Raw genomic sequence first — 17,466 nt, forward strand, 5'->3', positions numbered from 1 at the left:
CATCACAACATACCAATTTAAAAAATATTTAAATTGCATTCAAACAAAGATCTCAATAACAATTGCATTTTAATTTTAGGGAAAATAAATCTGAATAATAATTAACCTTCTCAAGGAAAAATAGCAAAACTAAAGGGTTAATGGGTTACCCAGTTGTTTGACTATATATATATATATATATATATATATATATATATATATATATATATATATAATACATAAATGCTGCATATTGGAGCTTAAATTCAAAACGCCAATCTAACTAAACATACAACTTCTCAAATTCACTGAAGAGTTAATTACCAATACTACCTCTATAATGATAATTCAGATCTTAAATGCTAAACCTTTGAATATCCAATTACATGCAATTTCTGTTACACTCCATATATTCCTAATTGCGTTGGATGAAAAATTGAGCCAACTTAATGATGATGATTCAAAGTTAATAAATAAATGGAATATCAATAGATTTTTCATTGGTAATTATTAAATAAACATACCAACAGTTTTCGACATTAATGTCGGTACGGCGGACGTCGGCGGCAAAAGTGAAGTCCAATCAACTTATATCCCAAATTCAAAGCCTTCAAATAAAAACCAATCTTGTTGATCATGGTTACTCCAACCATGTAATTAATAGGTACCGCCATGGTTGAATCAATTTTGTAAAGTATTCCGTATAGGATAGCTCTGAGTGTTCTTCAAGTTTGCAACAATGGTTGTCTTCTATTTCTCTTTGTTTTAGCTCTGACACTTCAATGTTGCAATAATGAAAAGAAAGAGTAAAGGTCGTCTTCTATTTCTCTCTAAATATGTGTTTGTTTTTTTTTTTTAAATTAAATAATGTTTTTTAAAGTTATATACTTCCTCCATTCTTTTATTATTGTACAAGGTTGGCACACTTTTTTTTGGTAGTGGGAAAAGGGAAGAGAGAGGGGTAAAATTACAAAGTTATCCTTATAACGTAAGCATAAACTAAAGAATCAAGTGGCAAAAGTAAGGGTATATTAGGTATTTGTAGTGTGAACATAGATATTTTGTTTCCTAAAATAGAAATGGTGCAATATTTGTGAAACTTCCTTAAAAGGCAAGTGGTGCAATAAATAAAAAACGGAGGAAATATATATTTCTTTTTCATGGTTATAACATGTTTGATAATTAGCTTAGGTGGCTAAGTACTCTATTTTGTTGTAAGTGGTATGGGTCTTGAATCCTCTTATCATCATATTTTTTTTTCGATGGTGTGACATGTGGAGATGTTGGGTAGGTGACATGGCGCTTTCAAATGTTTGTAAAATGACGTGGCGTCATGAATTGTTGGTGAGGTGACGTGGCGTAATTTAAAAGAGGCTACGTGGCACGTATATGTTTTTATAAACGCCTTTTAATATATTAGTATAGATTATTTTTAGAATTAATCTTAGCTCGAGTCAAAGATTACACCAATCTATTATAAAAGGATATTTTTCTTTGGTAACTCATTTTATAAAATTACCCACTTCATTACAAAGAAGTCAAAAAAGTGAGTGTCAGTCCGTCAGTGTTATTTCAGAATATTGTATATCCTATAAAAATTATTATATACACTCGAGATTATTTGCTCAATTAATGAATAACTGGACAAATAATATTCTTACTCATTTGTTGATTGAATCAGCGAATGATCTCGGGCGTACATAATAGGTTCCCTATATAATCCCTTTGTGTTTTAATAAGTATTACAGTTTGACTGACACATAGTGTTAGGTAATTTAATTGACTTAAATAAAATAAGAGGTAAGTGGGGTATTTGGAGTATTAAAAAATTACTTATAAAAGAAAGATAGTGGAATTAATAGTTTATTAAAAAGTAATGAATGTGAGAGGAAAGATATAATTAAAAAGTAGTAGTGAGTTTAGGTAGGACTATGACAGGAGAAAAATATAATATTTAAATATAGTTTTTTTGCCAAAAAAAGAAGTGTAACACTTATTAAAATACGACCGGATTTGGTAAGTGTAACATTTATTAAAACGCAGAGAGAGTACTATAAAAATAAAAAAAAAAAAAATTAAAAATCTTACGAAGTACATACTCCGTATTTTATGAAGTATATTATATTACTCCCTCCGTTTTTAAATACTTGGTCCATTTCACAATGCGTGGAGTTTAGGAGAAATTGGCTAAAGTAATAAAATATGAAGGCAGTGAGGTAAGAAAAGAATAAAAACATTGTAAAAAGCAAAAGTAGTTGAGAGAATTAGAGGAGATAGAATATGAAATTGATAAAATATGATTTATATTGGGTCCAATAGGTGAGAAAAATGAATTAAATAATGTAAAAGCTTTCCAAGTAACGAAATGGAGCAAAGTATTTAAAAACGACCGAAAAAGAAAAGTTGAGCAAGTATTTAAAAACAGAGGGAGTATATGATTACTGTAGATAAATTTTGAAGAGAAGAAGTCATAGTTCATTCAATAGTCACACTTTTTGGAAACTGAAAATTAAACCTTTTATGTTAGTTGGACTAAACACACTCAAGAAGAGAAAATTGATTTTGACACACTCTTAATAGATTTTGGCACACCCAAAATTAGAAGAGCATAGAAAATTATACTCACATAGAGGTATGCCAAAATCATTTCCTTCAAGAAGACCATGCAGTCAAACATTTAATCACAAGAAGGCAAAATCAATCAACTGAGTGATGAATTAGCAAATTGTAGAGCAATGATTACAACATAAACTAGAATTCCCGGGGCAAAAGAACTTGAACTCTACAATAAACCACTAAGAGCAAAATGAATGGATACACTTTACAAACATATTTGAAGATCTTAACTTCACTGATATCAAAATCAACCAGACTCAGTTTCACCGGCTGCTGCTGCTCGTTTCTTCGCAAAGTATTCATCAGCACGAGCAAGGTTTTTCCTTACTGATTCCTTGACGTACTTCTTTCTTCCAGGTAGTACAGTGAGAGAACAGCCTGCAGCCTCAAGCTTTTCTTTTGCTTGACCTGAGAAAGCACGGGCCTTTATTTGCAGCTTCGTGCTTAATTCTCCTTCACCGAGAATCTGAAGAGAAGATGACACAAGCATTAGGTTCCAAAGAGAATCATGATACAGTATGAGATAGATGACTGTTCATTAATTAGAAAAAACAATACCATTTGGTTAGTCTCATATTAAAGAAGAGGGAAGCAGTTGAACAACCATAAGAACTAGGGACAGAAGTTCAAAAAGAACATAATTCTGAATAATTTATTTTTTTCGTCACTGATGGCCTGAAGCTGTAAAAGCAGGACTAGAAAAGATAACTATTACTGTAACCATCAAGCAGTCCTCAAGAAGAATATTCTTCATACAAAAGACCAAGAAAATTAAGCTACTTGCTTATTGTGCACTTAGAAAGGGAGTGTATGTTCATGACTTAGCTAACGATGGTAAGAATGCTTTGTAATGCAATTGCTAATTGAATGGCCCCTGGAATGCAGTCTTCTAGACTGGTCAAAGGTACACTATAATTTAAGTAATTGGTTGCACCAGGTTAGGCCAGTCAGCATGACAAGTTAAGTTAATTGGGTGTCTCAGGAGACTTGAGGGCAATTCTTGCTACTACCACATCCAGCTGCTGTTTACAGCATTTCAGCTGAGAGGATTATAGCAAATTTTATGCTAAAAGGATTTCAGGATAAATTGTTATCTGGAGAATTATTCAAAAGGCTCACATAGGGGAGAGTCTGATCCCAAGTGGTAGTGTTACCCACACAATTCAGGAAAAACTGTTATCTGGAGTCTCTGTACAATATTCCTTTTTATGTATGGCAGGGGACCGAGTGTTAGAAGATGTACAAATGATCTGCAAGTCTCTGTTACCATTCCTTAAAGGCTGGCTCTAGGTTTGCTCTATATACCTTCACAATTAAGTCCTACCGTCTTCTGTAGAACTCTTCTACTAGGCAATCTAATGTCTACACATTTCATCTACCTCTTACAGATTATACAGAGTTTAGCCGAAAATTTGTCTACAGATAAAAACAAATGTATTTTAAATCATCGGTGCTGATATCTCTGCAATATAGTTCTATAAATGCTCCTCACTTGAGGCGCAACCATAGAATTGTTAGCCAACAGAGGTTCTTAAGTCAGAGAGGACACTAAAACTACTTTTCTCTGCTTATATCAGATGATGAGTTGCAGAGGCAGATTCAAGACCACACTTTATCAGGTTGCAACTGTCCTCAAATAAAGTTGCAAACATCTCATATGTATAATGAATGAAACATCCAACCTGTATTGGAGTTTTAGATACAATATCAGCACCATGATTGTATTATCAGACCATGGCCTTGACAAATAGCCATGTCTCAAATATAATCCTTTTAAATGCGAATGCCAAACTCTCACATGCATACTACTTGTTATGGTAAGCTGGAACATCAATAGAACATTGCTAACATTTAAAGACAGATTTTCGAGCTCCATAAGAATCAATGGCACAGAGTCAAGATCACAGAAAGAAATAATTACCTATTCTTCTTCATTTATAATTTTGGTAAATATGAATCGACCTATTTACTTCAGCTGCTATTAATTGTGTACTTGGCATTTATTCACAGATAGACTAAATACTCGGTAACAATGTGTTCTTATTCCTGTAACCACAGATCATTTATGATACAGTATAAAACAAGAAGATAAGAATGATTCACAATGTCTTACACGCCTAAGGTATTTTCTTTTGCCCGTCAAAATAAAAAAAAAAAAAAAAAAAAAAAAAAAAGGTATTTCTTTTGACCTGAAAACACCAGAGCTTATTAGTTTATTACAACTGATCTAGACTTATCAATCCTTATCTGAACATAAGACACAAAGGCAAATAATAAAATTCCAATATGAAGCAACTAAAGAGCAAAGAAAGATAGATGACCAATTGAAAGGACCTTGAGTAGGAAGGCTTGTGTTACTAGCAGACTGCTAGAGTCAAGGTTGGTTATACGTGTATTGAATGGCTAATCACTTAACCCCACACTGGATAATCAAGACTAGTAATGTCCAAAACATTAAATAGCTCGGCATAACAACTAAGGGACAAAAGCACAAAACATAAATAAAAAGTCTTCCATGGGTACTACGAATAAACTTTCCATAGTTCTACACTTCTACAATGTCAGAATACTAATGATACGGTGACAGTAACTAACATGATACCTGGAGGGATAAGGATAAGAAGTGCTACTACGGATCCAAGGTAGTTATCAATTTGGCAAACTATGATCTAACGTTATATGATCAAACATGGTTCACAGCTTACAAATCACATGGAGGTATTAAAGTGTCATCTCATCTCTAATTCTCTAAATAAGACCAGCAGTTGGAAATAATAAGAACCCTTTCTTCAGTTCTCAGCATATAATATACCCTTACCTTCAATGGCAACCTTCTTTCTCTCCCTGATGGATTGATTATACCCTTCTCCTTCAAGGACTCGATTGATACTTCTTCACCTTCCTTAAATCCAGCAACCTCTATGTCTCTCAAGTTTACAGGCACATACTTTGGCAACCCAGCACGCATTCCTGTTGAAAGACAGTTCCATTAGAGGTTGAAACATTGAGTAATAGAACTCTGAACAGAACATCGGAATAAAGATCAAGAGAATAAGATCAAGAACCAGATAAATAAAAGCCGTCAATGGTTAAATGATAGAGTATAGGATAAGAATTCAAAAAAGCTCAACTAAGTTAATTAACAAGAATACAGTAAATACCCATTGAATGCACTTCTTTCACAGTAACTATCCATTGAATACACTTCTTTCACAGCAACCGATAGACAATATTGAACTTGAATGATCTCGGCTTGAAAATAATCTTCAGAAGTAGTAGTATACAAATAAATACATTGAACAATTGAAGCAACTAAACAAGACCACTGAAAGACTAAAGAGAACAAGGAATTCCTTTCTCCAAGCATACAGCAGTAAAACGATAATCATTAATAGTAAAAAGCCAAACACAAGCCATTTAATGGTGTAACCCTAAGGTTATAAATGTAATTGTGTAACAATATTGTTTATCATATATGAGTGTCAGGGTTACACCATTACACAGTAACTCATGGGACTTATGTTGCATAAATAAATTATTTTACACAAGAAAAATTGTAAACAAATTCCTTTAATTAGTATATGGCCATCATTTTAACTAGAGCAACCTGTAATTAAGTCCACTAACACCATAACATGAATGTCTAGTTATCTAGCTTAAGCATCGTTTTTAATTGTGAAAATCCTCACGCTACAAATTTAGAAAATTAAAATGGAATATAAGACTACATATGTAGGTGGATAAATTCAGCATTTGCTTAAGGCTATCTGAAAATCTTTGAAGCTGAACAGATTGATAGCTTATCTAGGAGAGCAAGAAAGCTTGGAGATGAATAAGAAGCTAGAAATCAAGCTTTGTACTGGATTAACTAACAGCAAAGATGAAGCCAATGGTTCTGCATACTTTCTTAGAGAATTTCTATGTACAATTAGTATATCTCGAACTCTGGAAGTAAGAGTGGGGATATGTTGGAACTGAAGACACTAATTCATTGTTGGGATTGATGACATGAAGTCAATGTGGATCAGAAATTACAAAAGTCAATGTTGGAACTGAACTTAATGTGAGGCAATACACATGCGATTCATTGTTGGAACTGAAGTCACTGATTCACAATGGACATCAATGTACTATATTTTTACTAGAGCATTAATTAAAGAGGGGGAATATGCTCCATTCTTGTTCACCCAATGACCAACAGATTTTCATTGCAAAATCTCTGTCAAACGAGTTGTGATTTCTGTTATCTAATCACAAAACTCATGGGTAAATAGGAAACTACACTCACAATATTGTTTGAGTAAACACTCCTTACTCATGAATATTTCAACTTTTCACCAAAGTTTCAACTTTCTTAAGTGTCCTCACTTCATGAGGTGCACCAAGGCACAATGAGGCACAAAACAGCACAAAGGGATCTCATCTGAGTGCACATTGAGCCATTTTATACATTGAAGTGGATACATGCAAGCTATGAACGTGAGAAGCAGATGCATGCAGGCATATTCAAACTAATTAAATGTTATATGTTTCCACGGTAACATTGTCAACAGTTGTGACTTCAGTGTTCGAATTTTGATTGGGCTAGCTTATTCTTATAAATCGTGTTCCTCTAATATCATCTATACATCAACACTCCCCTTGCTCAAGCCTTTGCGTTGCTGCAGAGGTCTTTGGCTGCGCTCAACAGCTAGGTGATGATGAAACATAAGATATTTGAGGTTAAACTATCTATTGTTTTACTAAGTACCATAGCCATAAGTTAATTATCCATACATATATCATACTTCCCCCGTTCTTTAATTATTGCAACAATTGAATATTACAATATTCACACAATACCATGTGATTATCTATTGCGAATTTTATACAAGGAAAAATATAGTTGAGTCTTGTTACTTGCACATATTTAAAGATATGAATAAAATAGTTAATGTCTTAGGATGTGTATAATCCTAATTATTGCAATAAATAAAGAACGGAGAAACTATTATGTATGTTTCTACAATGAGTTCTATGTTAAGACTCTTAAGAGCTTCTTGGATAGGTTCTTGTATCATGTAGTAGAGGAAAGTGGGGGCTGGGCTGTGCCTTCATGATGTGTTAAATGGAAACACAAAGTAGGATACAATTTTTCAGAATAAGCTTGAACATAGAAGACCATAATCATTTTATTCATTCGGCTGCATATTCCTACATGCTTAGTTATTTGTTATCCTAAGTTCACATAAGACTTGTATACGTCTGGTACAAAATTATAAAACTGGACGTTCAATTCTGCAAAAATATTTCCATCTACTTAGACTAAAGACAAATTTTAAAAATTTCACTTGAAATGATGCATACTATTATCGCAAGGAAGTATGTACCCTAAGGATGTCCTGAACAATGGTTTTCCTTGAAATCCCTGTCCTCATTGGATAAAAGTTTATTGAAATAAAAAAATAAAAAAATAAAAAATGGGTGTCAGACTACAAAGTCTAGAAACGACTATAGGAGCCTTGATCGAGGTGGGTATATTTGGAAAAAATAGCTTTGAACTCTCAAATAAATGTATGAAAAATACAAGAATGATTCATATTAGCCCAAGAGATTTGTATGAAATTTAGAAGGAAAATTGGAAACTAATAATCCCACTTTTACCTTTTCTGCTCAAAACAATCCCATCTTTTCGAATTCCCACAATAATCCCACCTTGTACCATCATCTGCTCAAAATGAGCCTTTTAACCTACAACTTGTTTAACGGGTAATTTTTTTTTTTTTTTAACTTTTTTTATTTTTTATTCAATCTCTCATTTCCCACCTTAGCTACCCACCATAACCACCACCACCCTTCCATAAGCACCACCACATCACCACCTAACCCCACCACCTTCTTTCTCTCTCCTAACCTCGACCACCCCACCATAGCTAACCCTAAAACCCGACCACCCTTATCCACCCACAAAACCCTATAACACTAACCACCCCAACCACCCTAAACTCGACCACCGTACCCCAACTACCCACGAAACCCGCCCCCGATTTCCTCTTCAATTTGAATTGGCTGCTCCAACTTGGGCTTTGATCCCCTGCTTCGAACACCATTAAAATCCATCATCAATCTTTATAATTTAATCATCAAAATCGACATCATCATCGAAATCAGCATCATCAAATCACCGCCGTTGGGATCTTAATGCCCTTTTAATTTCTTCAAGTCCGGAGACTGGAGACGTGCGACGGTGTTTTGTGGACTGTCGTGGGTTGAGCGATGGTGTAGTTGTTGTGGGTTTGTGGATGGAGCAAGTTGCTTCTCTACTTGGTTGTTGCTTGGAGGTCGGGTTGCTGATGTCGTTGCTTGTTGATGTCGTTGGTGTTGTTGCTTGCTGATGTCGTTGACGTTGTTGGTTAGTTGTGGTGGGGTGGGGGTGACAACCATTAAAATCAACGGTGAAGAAGGGTTCCGGCGGCATAGGGGCTGCTGGTTTGGTTGAGCTCGAGCTGTGGCAAGAGGAGCTCCGACAAGGGGAGGTGATCAGGTGGGCTGCTAGTCCGGCAAAGAGAGGTGGTCAGTTGGGTTAGAGGGAGATGGAAGTGGTAAGGGGTTTTTAATTTTTTTTTTAATTATCCTTTTTTTAAAAAACTATTTTTAAAAAAGAAAGCCAATAAGAAGGTGACAAGTGTCATATCACCTTCTTAAACAGGTTACTAATTTAACAAACCGGTAAAAGGCTCATTTTGAGCAGATGAGGGTCAAAGGTGAGATTATTCAGGGAATTCGAAAAAGTGAGATTGTTTTGAACAGAAAAAGTAAAAGTGGGATTATTAGTTTCCAATTTTTCAATTTAGAATGCATTATTGACCCATGATAGACTAAAAATGAGTTTGCATGTAGTTTTACAAAGGAAGCTCATGCCAATGTCCACGAAAAAATGATTCTCCATCCCAAGGATCCTTTTCCATATAAATAATTAGATACTCCCTTCGTGTCAATTTACTTGCAATACTTTGACTTTTTGCACTATTCACACACTTCAATTTAACTATCTTATTTTATTAATATATATAAAAGCAAATATTAGTATGTAAAATGATGTTGAATCCATCTTGATTGTATATTTTCCAAAGATATTAATGATCTAAGGTGTGAAATGGAAAACTCAAAATATTAGCAAGTAATCTGGTACAAAGGTAGTATCCATTAGCACTCAAAACCACCTCTAAAATGGTATTGATAATAAAAATTAGCAAGAAAATTAAGTACTTGGGAAATACTCGGGGCTAGAGTTGTATTACCAAGGACATAAAGAGTCAATTGATCACCAACATAGACTGTGCACATTCAGCACATTGGATAAGAATCATATCTTCAATACACAAACCATCATTCATAACTCTCAATCTCGGTATATTGTCCACTACATACCAATCCACATCTCTCTAATCTCAATTCCAAGTTCCGAGTATTATATACATTTATCCCTTATTTAAGGACATTCTAATTTGAAATTTTGAATCCTACCTCAGAGCTGCTCTATTAGAGAATTTGAGTAACTAAAAATCTAAATTCACAAAATCCTTAAATTCGCAATTACACCCAAGCAAAAGTAATCACATGAACTCTTACATAAATAACCAAATGAATTTGAAATCTACAAAAATTAGAGGGCAAAATAAATCCAAATAGTTGTCAGAAAAATTAGTAAAGATAATTACCTCTAAAAATAACACACAATTTAGGAATTCAAAGTATGTGGAGGTTGAGGTTATGTCTTCATGGTTTGGTAAATGTACCACAAAGTAAGTTTTTTTTTTTTTTTTTTTTTTTTTTTTTTTTTTTTTTTTTTTTTTTTTTCCTCCTAAAGGAATAAACACAATTAACTTGAATATTGAAGACCAAGATCATATTATATGCTATTTCTAGGTTTTAGTATCATCCTACTTATTTGACAAGAACCATCCGTGAAAAATGAACAAAAAAAGAAAATTAATAAAATAGGATGAAATGCGGGAAAAAACATAGTGAGCAAAAAATGAGGGCAATGTAAAGTGAAAACCACAAAAGAGGATATAAAAATAAATTTTAAGAAAGTATTACAAAGTATAAAAGAAGGCTAAGGAGAGATAAAAGAGAGAGGAAAAACATGCGAGTAAAAACCCAAAGGAAATACATATATATATTACAAAACACAGTGAGTTTAGGTAGAAGAAATAAAGAATAAAGTATACATATACATATATTTAAAGTCATGACGCATCCTCGATATAGGTTCTCTCCCTCCAATCTGCCTATCCAATGCCATATTTTCCTCAATCACCATGACATTCATATCATTCCCAATCACCCTACATGTTTTCTTAGGTCTTACCCTACCCCTCACAATCCCATCACTTTGCCACTTTTGAACCTTACTTCTAATAGGGATCAATAAGCTAAAAGCTTTCCAAAAAACTCTTTACCAAACAAGGCCTTAACATGTTGGATAACAATCATATCTTCATTACACAACCCATCATTCCTAATTTCAACTTTTCAACCTCATCGCCCTCCTACCAAACGAGATTGTCTAGGACACTAATGTGTATAGTCCACTAGGACTCTAATAACACGGCGTTGTATTAAATTGTGTGCAGATGGTATCATCTAAATACCGGCAAGAAAGTATACTGATACCAACAAAAAAATTTGCATTCATTTGTACTGCTGAATAAATATTTTAGTATTTAGATAATACCATCTAAACACAATTTAATACCAACACCGTATTATTAGAGTCCTAGTGGACTCTATACATTAGTGGCATATACTTTCCCCATACGACAATACAGCTAAATTAAACATCTCAATCAGTCAATCACACTATACTGTCCATTAGACCATTACACATCCACATCTCTCCAATCTCGATTCCGATTTCCAAGTATTATATCATACACTAATCACTCATTTAACAACATTTTAACTCGAATCCCACATTAAAGCTGCTTCATAAAATCCATAAATTCACATCAACACCCAAGCAAAACAATCACATGAACTTCAATATTAACAAAAATAATCAAATGAACTAGAGATATACATAAATTAGAGGATAAAACTAATCCAAAAAAATTCCAACAAATTAGAAAAAATGATTACCTCCAGCAATACCACGCAATTTAGGAATTCGACGATAAAGGGGCATCTGACCACCTTCAAAACCCTTCATAACACCAGGACCAGACCTCGATTTCTGACCTCGCATTCCGAACCCACAACTGCCACCTTGACCAGCAGCATGACCTCTTCCCTTTCTTTTCGCCTTCTTCCTCGAACCCGGTTGCGGTCCGAGGTTATCTAGCCTGAACCGGGTCTCAGAATCCGACCCACTACTCTGACCCACATTTGAAGAAGAGGAAGCAGCAACAACAACAACAAGAGGTTTCCTGATGATGGTCCTCAAATTGAGTTTTAGTGAAGTGAAATTAAATGGGTTTGTTCGGAAATTGTTGATGTTTCCTTTGAAATTGGAAGATGGGTAGTTGTTGGAATTTGCAGTTGAAGGAGGAGCAGAGGAGAGAGAAAGGAGAGAAGCCATTGGAGAAGTGAGTTTGAGGGAGTAGAGTTTAACGGATAGGATAATGGAGATTGCAGAATTTAGAGGTTCCTTCTTTTTAAGGTATTTTTGGGCTAAAAGAAAATTGGTTTGAAATCAAAGATGAATGTTGTGTGTGTGTCTAATAAATTTTTTAGGCCCATTAATAGAATTGAGGCTTGGTAAAATATTGAATTTTATGGAGCAATTAAGAACTAGTTTTTAGTTTGGGCGATGATCATATAATGATATGTATTTTGATAATAATAATAAAGTAAAAATTAAGGGATTGAAGCTTATTCAAAATTGCAAATTGAGGTGAAAAAAAAAGGTTGTAGATTGAGAATTGAAGGTTAGAAAGTTGTAGATTGGGGACTAAAATCAGGTTACCGATAAGACAAACTCTTGCAGTCGGTTCTATAGTAAATTTAAAAAAAAAAATCTAAGGGCTCGTTTGGCATTGTTGTGGTTTTCTGTTTTTTGGTTTTTTGTTTATTAAAAACATTTAATATATGTCACATAATGAATAAAAAATTATTTAAACTTATTAAAATCATAATAATTTTGAAAACTGACAACAGAATAGTGGAAACACCTTTTTCTTGTTTCCTGTTTTTGGTTTTTAGTTTTTAAAAAAACTGGAAACTGAAAACCAAAAATGGTGCCAAACAAGCCCTAAGTTGTGCCTTTTTTTTTTCTTTTTCTTTTTTTCTTCTCAAGTTCTAAGGTGTACCGTTTTTTAAAGTGTCTACATGTTAATTTCAACTTTATAAATCATATCGATTGTATCCTTATCATTAAATTGCCATTAACTTGCTATTAGCTTAGCGTTAGTTAAGCTATCCCCTTTTACTTTTCATGAGAAATAATAGCGAAATTAAAATATTGCACCCAATTTTTTTTTTTTTATTAAAGCCTTGATTTGTGTGTTCGGAAATCATCTCAATTTACATGCTGAGAAAATAGTTTGGGTAAGGTTGGATAGCATTTTTGCCCACAATGGTCCAATTTAAAGGCAAAGATGGAAAATTTTACCCATAATGCCACAATTTTTGTGTTGTGCTTTATATGCAAGAAAATGGATCATCAGTTAAGGTTTTGAGGGGTCATTTAAACACTTTATAAAGTTTGAGGTCAACTTGAGGGAAAAAAAACCCCTTACCAAAAATTCTTTGGTTTGTATGCAATGGAGCGCCTTAGTTTGCGTGGCTCTATTTTCAAGCGGGATTAATTTCTCTAAAATTTTGGAGGGTTTATTTGGTCCTTAACATGTAAATTTGAGGTTAAAATTGGCAAAAAAAAAAAAAAAAAAAAAAAAAAAAGCCTCGATTTGTCTCATTAATTTTAACAAAGATTTGCATGTGGTCAAAGTTGGGCCAAGGGGTGCTAAACCCTTCTTTTTTTTTGGTGTTCCGCCCACTCACCCTTTGGGCTAATTCGTATTTGGGGATCAGTTATAGGTGGTTAGGTTCCAATTTCCTCCTGATTGTTGTTGTGGGGGATCGAAAACGAGTCCTCCCTACCAAGTGCAGTCCTAATCACCACTGCACCAACAATCAATTGGTCTAAACCCTTTTTAGTTTGGAAGGAAATATTCCCACCATAATTAAAGTAGCAATGATAAGCTTAATTATCCAACAAATGATGAAATAAGTAAATAACATAATTGAGTAACTCTAAGCTAACGGTAAGTTAATGGCAATGTAATTAACGAACGACATGGATACATTTGGTATGATTTAAAAAACTTAAGGGTACCACCTAGAAATTTTAAAATGTTGATGGACCATCTCAACCAAAAGCTTAAGCTGTTAGTTGAGGTGGTCCATCAACATGGTATTATAGCTTAGGTGAGATCTTGGGATCATATACAAAAATTCTCACCCTACCGGTGGGCTAGATATAATTAAACCCATCGGCAAGATATACACAATTTTTTATGCTTCCGCAAACACACAAATATATATAGGGTTTTTTTTCTTTTCTCAAAGTTATTTTTATAGAATATGTATGTAACCTTGCGCCTTCCACTAGCAGTAGCAACCGCGAAAACCTCCTCCATCATTGGTGGCAACTGCATACACTGCCTCCCAACTACTGGCAATAACCATATATGCCAACCTACTCCATGTGCCGCACTGTATTTCCACCTCCCCATGACCAAAAGTGACTCTAAAGTTTGCCTTTTGCAATTCTTACATTGCCCAATGGACTTTCTAAACATAATCATATAGATTTAGTTTGGTGGTGGTATATCAGAAAATGGTCAACTTTTACTATCAAGTGGGCTCCTCTTATTGTTACAACACTTGGAATCTTTGTGGAGTATTAATTTTTGCTACTTGGTTTCTCTTTAGAGAATTGATTAATTTCTAACGGTGGAATTTAATCTTTTCTTGTGCAATTTTATTTGTTTTTCTACTACTATGATTTCCCGTAGTAGTGTAATGTCTTCTCCTCGATGATGGTTTGATCCCTTAGCTTCTTCTCTAGATCTGTAACTTGGCCCAAGTCTATGCACGACTGTTCTCCTTCTCTCCGGCCGAAAAGCGCTTATCTCTACTATACGTAGGTCGTGGCTGTTGCTTTTCATCGGCATCCCCGACACACGTCTACTACTACTTCTCTTTTGATTATGGGTACTACCATACTATCCTTACTGTTCGATGCTCCTCCTAGGTTTAGGATATATCTTGTATAAGATTATCTTTGATATCTTTACATATCTTATAGTTACCTAATATGGAGTTTATATTATCTAACATAAAAATCGAGGGTACACCTTAGAATTTTTAAAAAAGTATCTATCTATTCACATAAAATAAACAATACATACATAAACAATAAATTTTCATCATTCAAATTATTATTCTCAAATCTTGAAATAAATCTCAACCCTTGTTCCTACTTGTAGGGAATATTTCAAGCATCCCACACTTGAGCCCCACTATTATTATACACTTAAGCATGGTAGCGTCCAAAGGGAAGGAAGCTAGAGCAAAAGAGTCGCCAACAAGTTTTAGGAACTTGTAAACCATTCACAGGGTGAAGGTTACACCCCTTCACGATCCATGAGATCGCTAACTCCATAGTGGTCTTAAACCATGACTGAATATTTGGGGATGATGGTACAAATCCAACCTAAAAGAGATTGAACCTGTTCTAAATAGGCCTCTACTTAATTCTTCTCATATTCATATGCGCTTTTCGACTAACATACAATCAATATATTAATCATAAGCATATTTATCTATGTTGGTTGATTATTAACGCACAAACAAATCTATTATTGACGATCACTTGAATTAAAATCATATTAGCGTAAATAAAATTATTAATTATCTTATTAAGTGTGATTTCAAGTACAAATTCCCTTTAAACCTACAAGAGAGGGCGTGATCAAGCAATAACAACAATATATCAAGCAACATACAAATTATTGATACAACAATCATCATCATAATAATCTCAACAAAGCATAATATTAGCAAGATCATAGGCATAATACTAACATGATTAATAACAAACCCTAGCATGTCACTAAGCAATAAAGATTAAAGTTTTAGCCCTAACATGATACTAGCATGATAGAAGAAAATAGGAAGCGACCTAAGCATGATACTAGAAACATATATGATATTAGAAATATTAGTTATTACCCTAAACATGATACTAGGAATCATAAAGACATCCTAACATGATATTAGGAATTTAAAATAATCTAAGCATGCTTTAAAGATATATAGCAATAAAACTACTTACGTTGTTGCCTCATATCTCTTTCTATCAAAACAATACACACGTTAGTAACTTTAAGGAAAATATTAAATCAAACAATTAATTTAAATAATTGAAATAGGGATTTGGGACCAAAGCCTCAGAAATTTTCAACCTTTCACGTCTAGGGCGAAGGCAACTTCGAGCTTGGTTATGTGCGTCTAAGACTCGTGAATGCGGTATTGTGTTTACAAAAGGCTAGGCTTAGAAATCAAGAGAAAGAAAGAATAAGCTTCTAGCTTAAAGAGAGAAAGAATTAGATGATTGTTGATGATTGAAAACGAGGAAATAACGCCCCTATTATAGAGAAAAACATCCAGAACGATAAAAAAGAGTCAAAATTCGACTCGGAGTAAAACTGCTCCTATCGCAATGCGACAAATCTATCGCGACGCGATAGGCCCATCGCGCCGCGATAGACTCCTCGCAACGCGATGGCGTGACTATGATAAAAAAAGCTGTACGGAGTCCTTTCCCTAATATAATTAGATGGTTAGACTCCGTATTTATCATTAATTTAAGATCAGTTTATCATTAAAATATTTGTTTTATTCCAAATTAAATTCATTACCTCTTCTAAATAAAATAAAAGTATAATTATTAATCCTAATTCCATTAGAAGTTAAAAGAACCTTCTAGATTATTCTAGAAGATTAAAGTCAATCCTAATGACTTTAGGAATGATGATTAATAGGCCCTCCACTTGATCAATGGGCCGCATATAAAATCATTTTGGGCCAAGTTTAGTATTTTGGCCATAACTTCCTCATTATTCATCGGAAATTGGGCTCATAATATATTGTTGGAAAGCACTTTTCAAACCTCATCCAACTACACAATTATTGGACCCACATCATGGACCAAACTAAACTGGACTGGACATTTTTCATGAATAGGATACAAAAAGAAATATTTTGGAAAATAGAAAGAAGTATTTTATTAAAAGGACTGCATTACGAGACTCTTTCACATTTCACCTCGTTCAATAATCAATGACGAGAAAGACATTCATCACTAGGTTTGGTTTTTGGGGAGACACAATCAGGTGTCTACACTACTGTGTCTTTGTATTTCTAAAGAAAATTCTGTCAAAAAAGATAAAATCAAATGCAATAGGTCATTTAAATAGATTTGTCATGAATAATTTAGTTTAATACAATATTTTTGGTTACAAATTATGGTTTCTATATTCACAAGGCAACGTGTAAAACGACTTAGGGCTTTGAACTCTATTTAACAAATGCGCAAAGAGGTGCCATTGTCGAAGCCCATTGTGGATCATAGTGTTAAAGATAAGGGCATGGACAAAGCCATAAAGGACAACCTAGCTAGGAAGAAGGTTTGTTGCATGCCCAGTATACAAAATGGCTTGCAAGTTCTTCAGATGAGTAGATATAGAAGATCTAACTAGGAATGTGAATGGGACGTGGCGTACGTTAGCATTACCCTTCCCATTATCTTGCCTAGCATTCTCATTCCCATTCTTGCGACGAATCCAAAATTCATCCTTATTCCAATCTTGGCGGGTACAATTC

The 17,466-nt window shown here is 34.1% G+C and overlaps 1 protein-coding gene across 1 annotated transcript; it reads right to left on the reverse strand.

Annotated features, from left to right (window-relative positions):
- Nucleotides 1–2,676: 2,676 nt before the first annotated feature.
- On the reverse strand, nucleotides 2,677–12,254 carry LOC145562305 (large ribosomal subunit protein uL15c-like). Its single transcript, XM_081622530.1, has 3 exons — nucleotides 11,719–12,254; nucleotides 5,414–5,565; nucleotides 2,677–3,061 (listed from the first exon to the last, which is right to left on the reverse strand). The coding sequence occupies exons 1-3, from the start codon at nucleotides 12,155–12,157 to the stop codon at nucleotides 2,843–2,845; spliced, it is 810 nt and encodes a 269-aa protein (XP_081478656.1). The 5' UTR covers nucleotides 12,158–12,254; the 3' UTR covers nucleotides 2,677–2,842.
- Between the last annotated feature and the right edge of the window lie 5,212 nt (nucleotides 12,255–17,466).

This window comes from Chenopodium album, chromosome 10 (assembly GCF_948465745.1).
Source record: "Chenopodium album chromosome 10, dcCheAlbu1.1, whole genome shotgun sequence".
In the NCBI taxonomy this organism is placed as follows: Eukaryota; Viridiplantae; Streptophyta; class Magnoliopsida; order Caryophyllales; family Amaranthaceae; genus Chenopodium; species Chenopodium album.

Coding starts and splice junctions, on each gene's coding strand:
- LOC145562305 (XM_081622530.1), bottom strand. CDS start 12,157: ATGGCTTCTCTCCTTTCTCTCTCCTCTGCTCCTCCTTCAACTGCAAAT. Junction 5,566..11,718: donor ATTGCGTGGTATTGCTGGAG/GTAATCATTTTT, acceptor GTCTTTCAACAG/GAATGCGTGCTGGGTTGCCA. Junction 3,062..5,413: donor AAAGAAGGTTGCCATTGAAG/GTAAGGGTATAT, acceptor TCTTCTCTTCAG/ATTCTCGGTGAAGGAGAATT.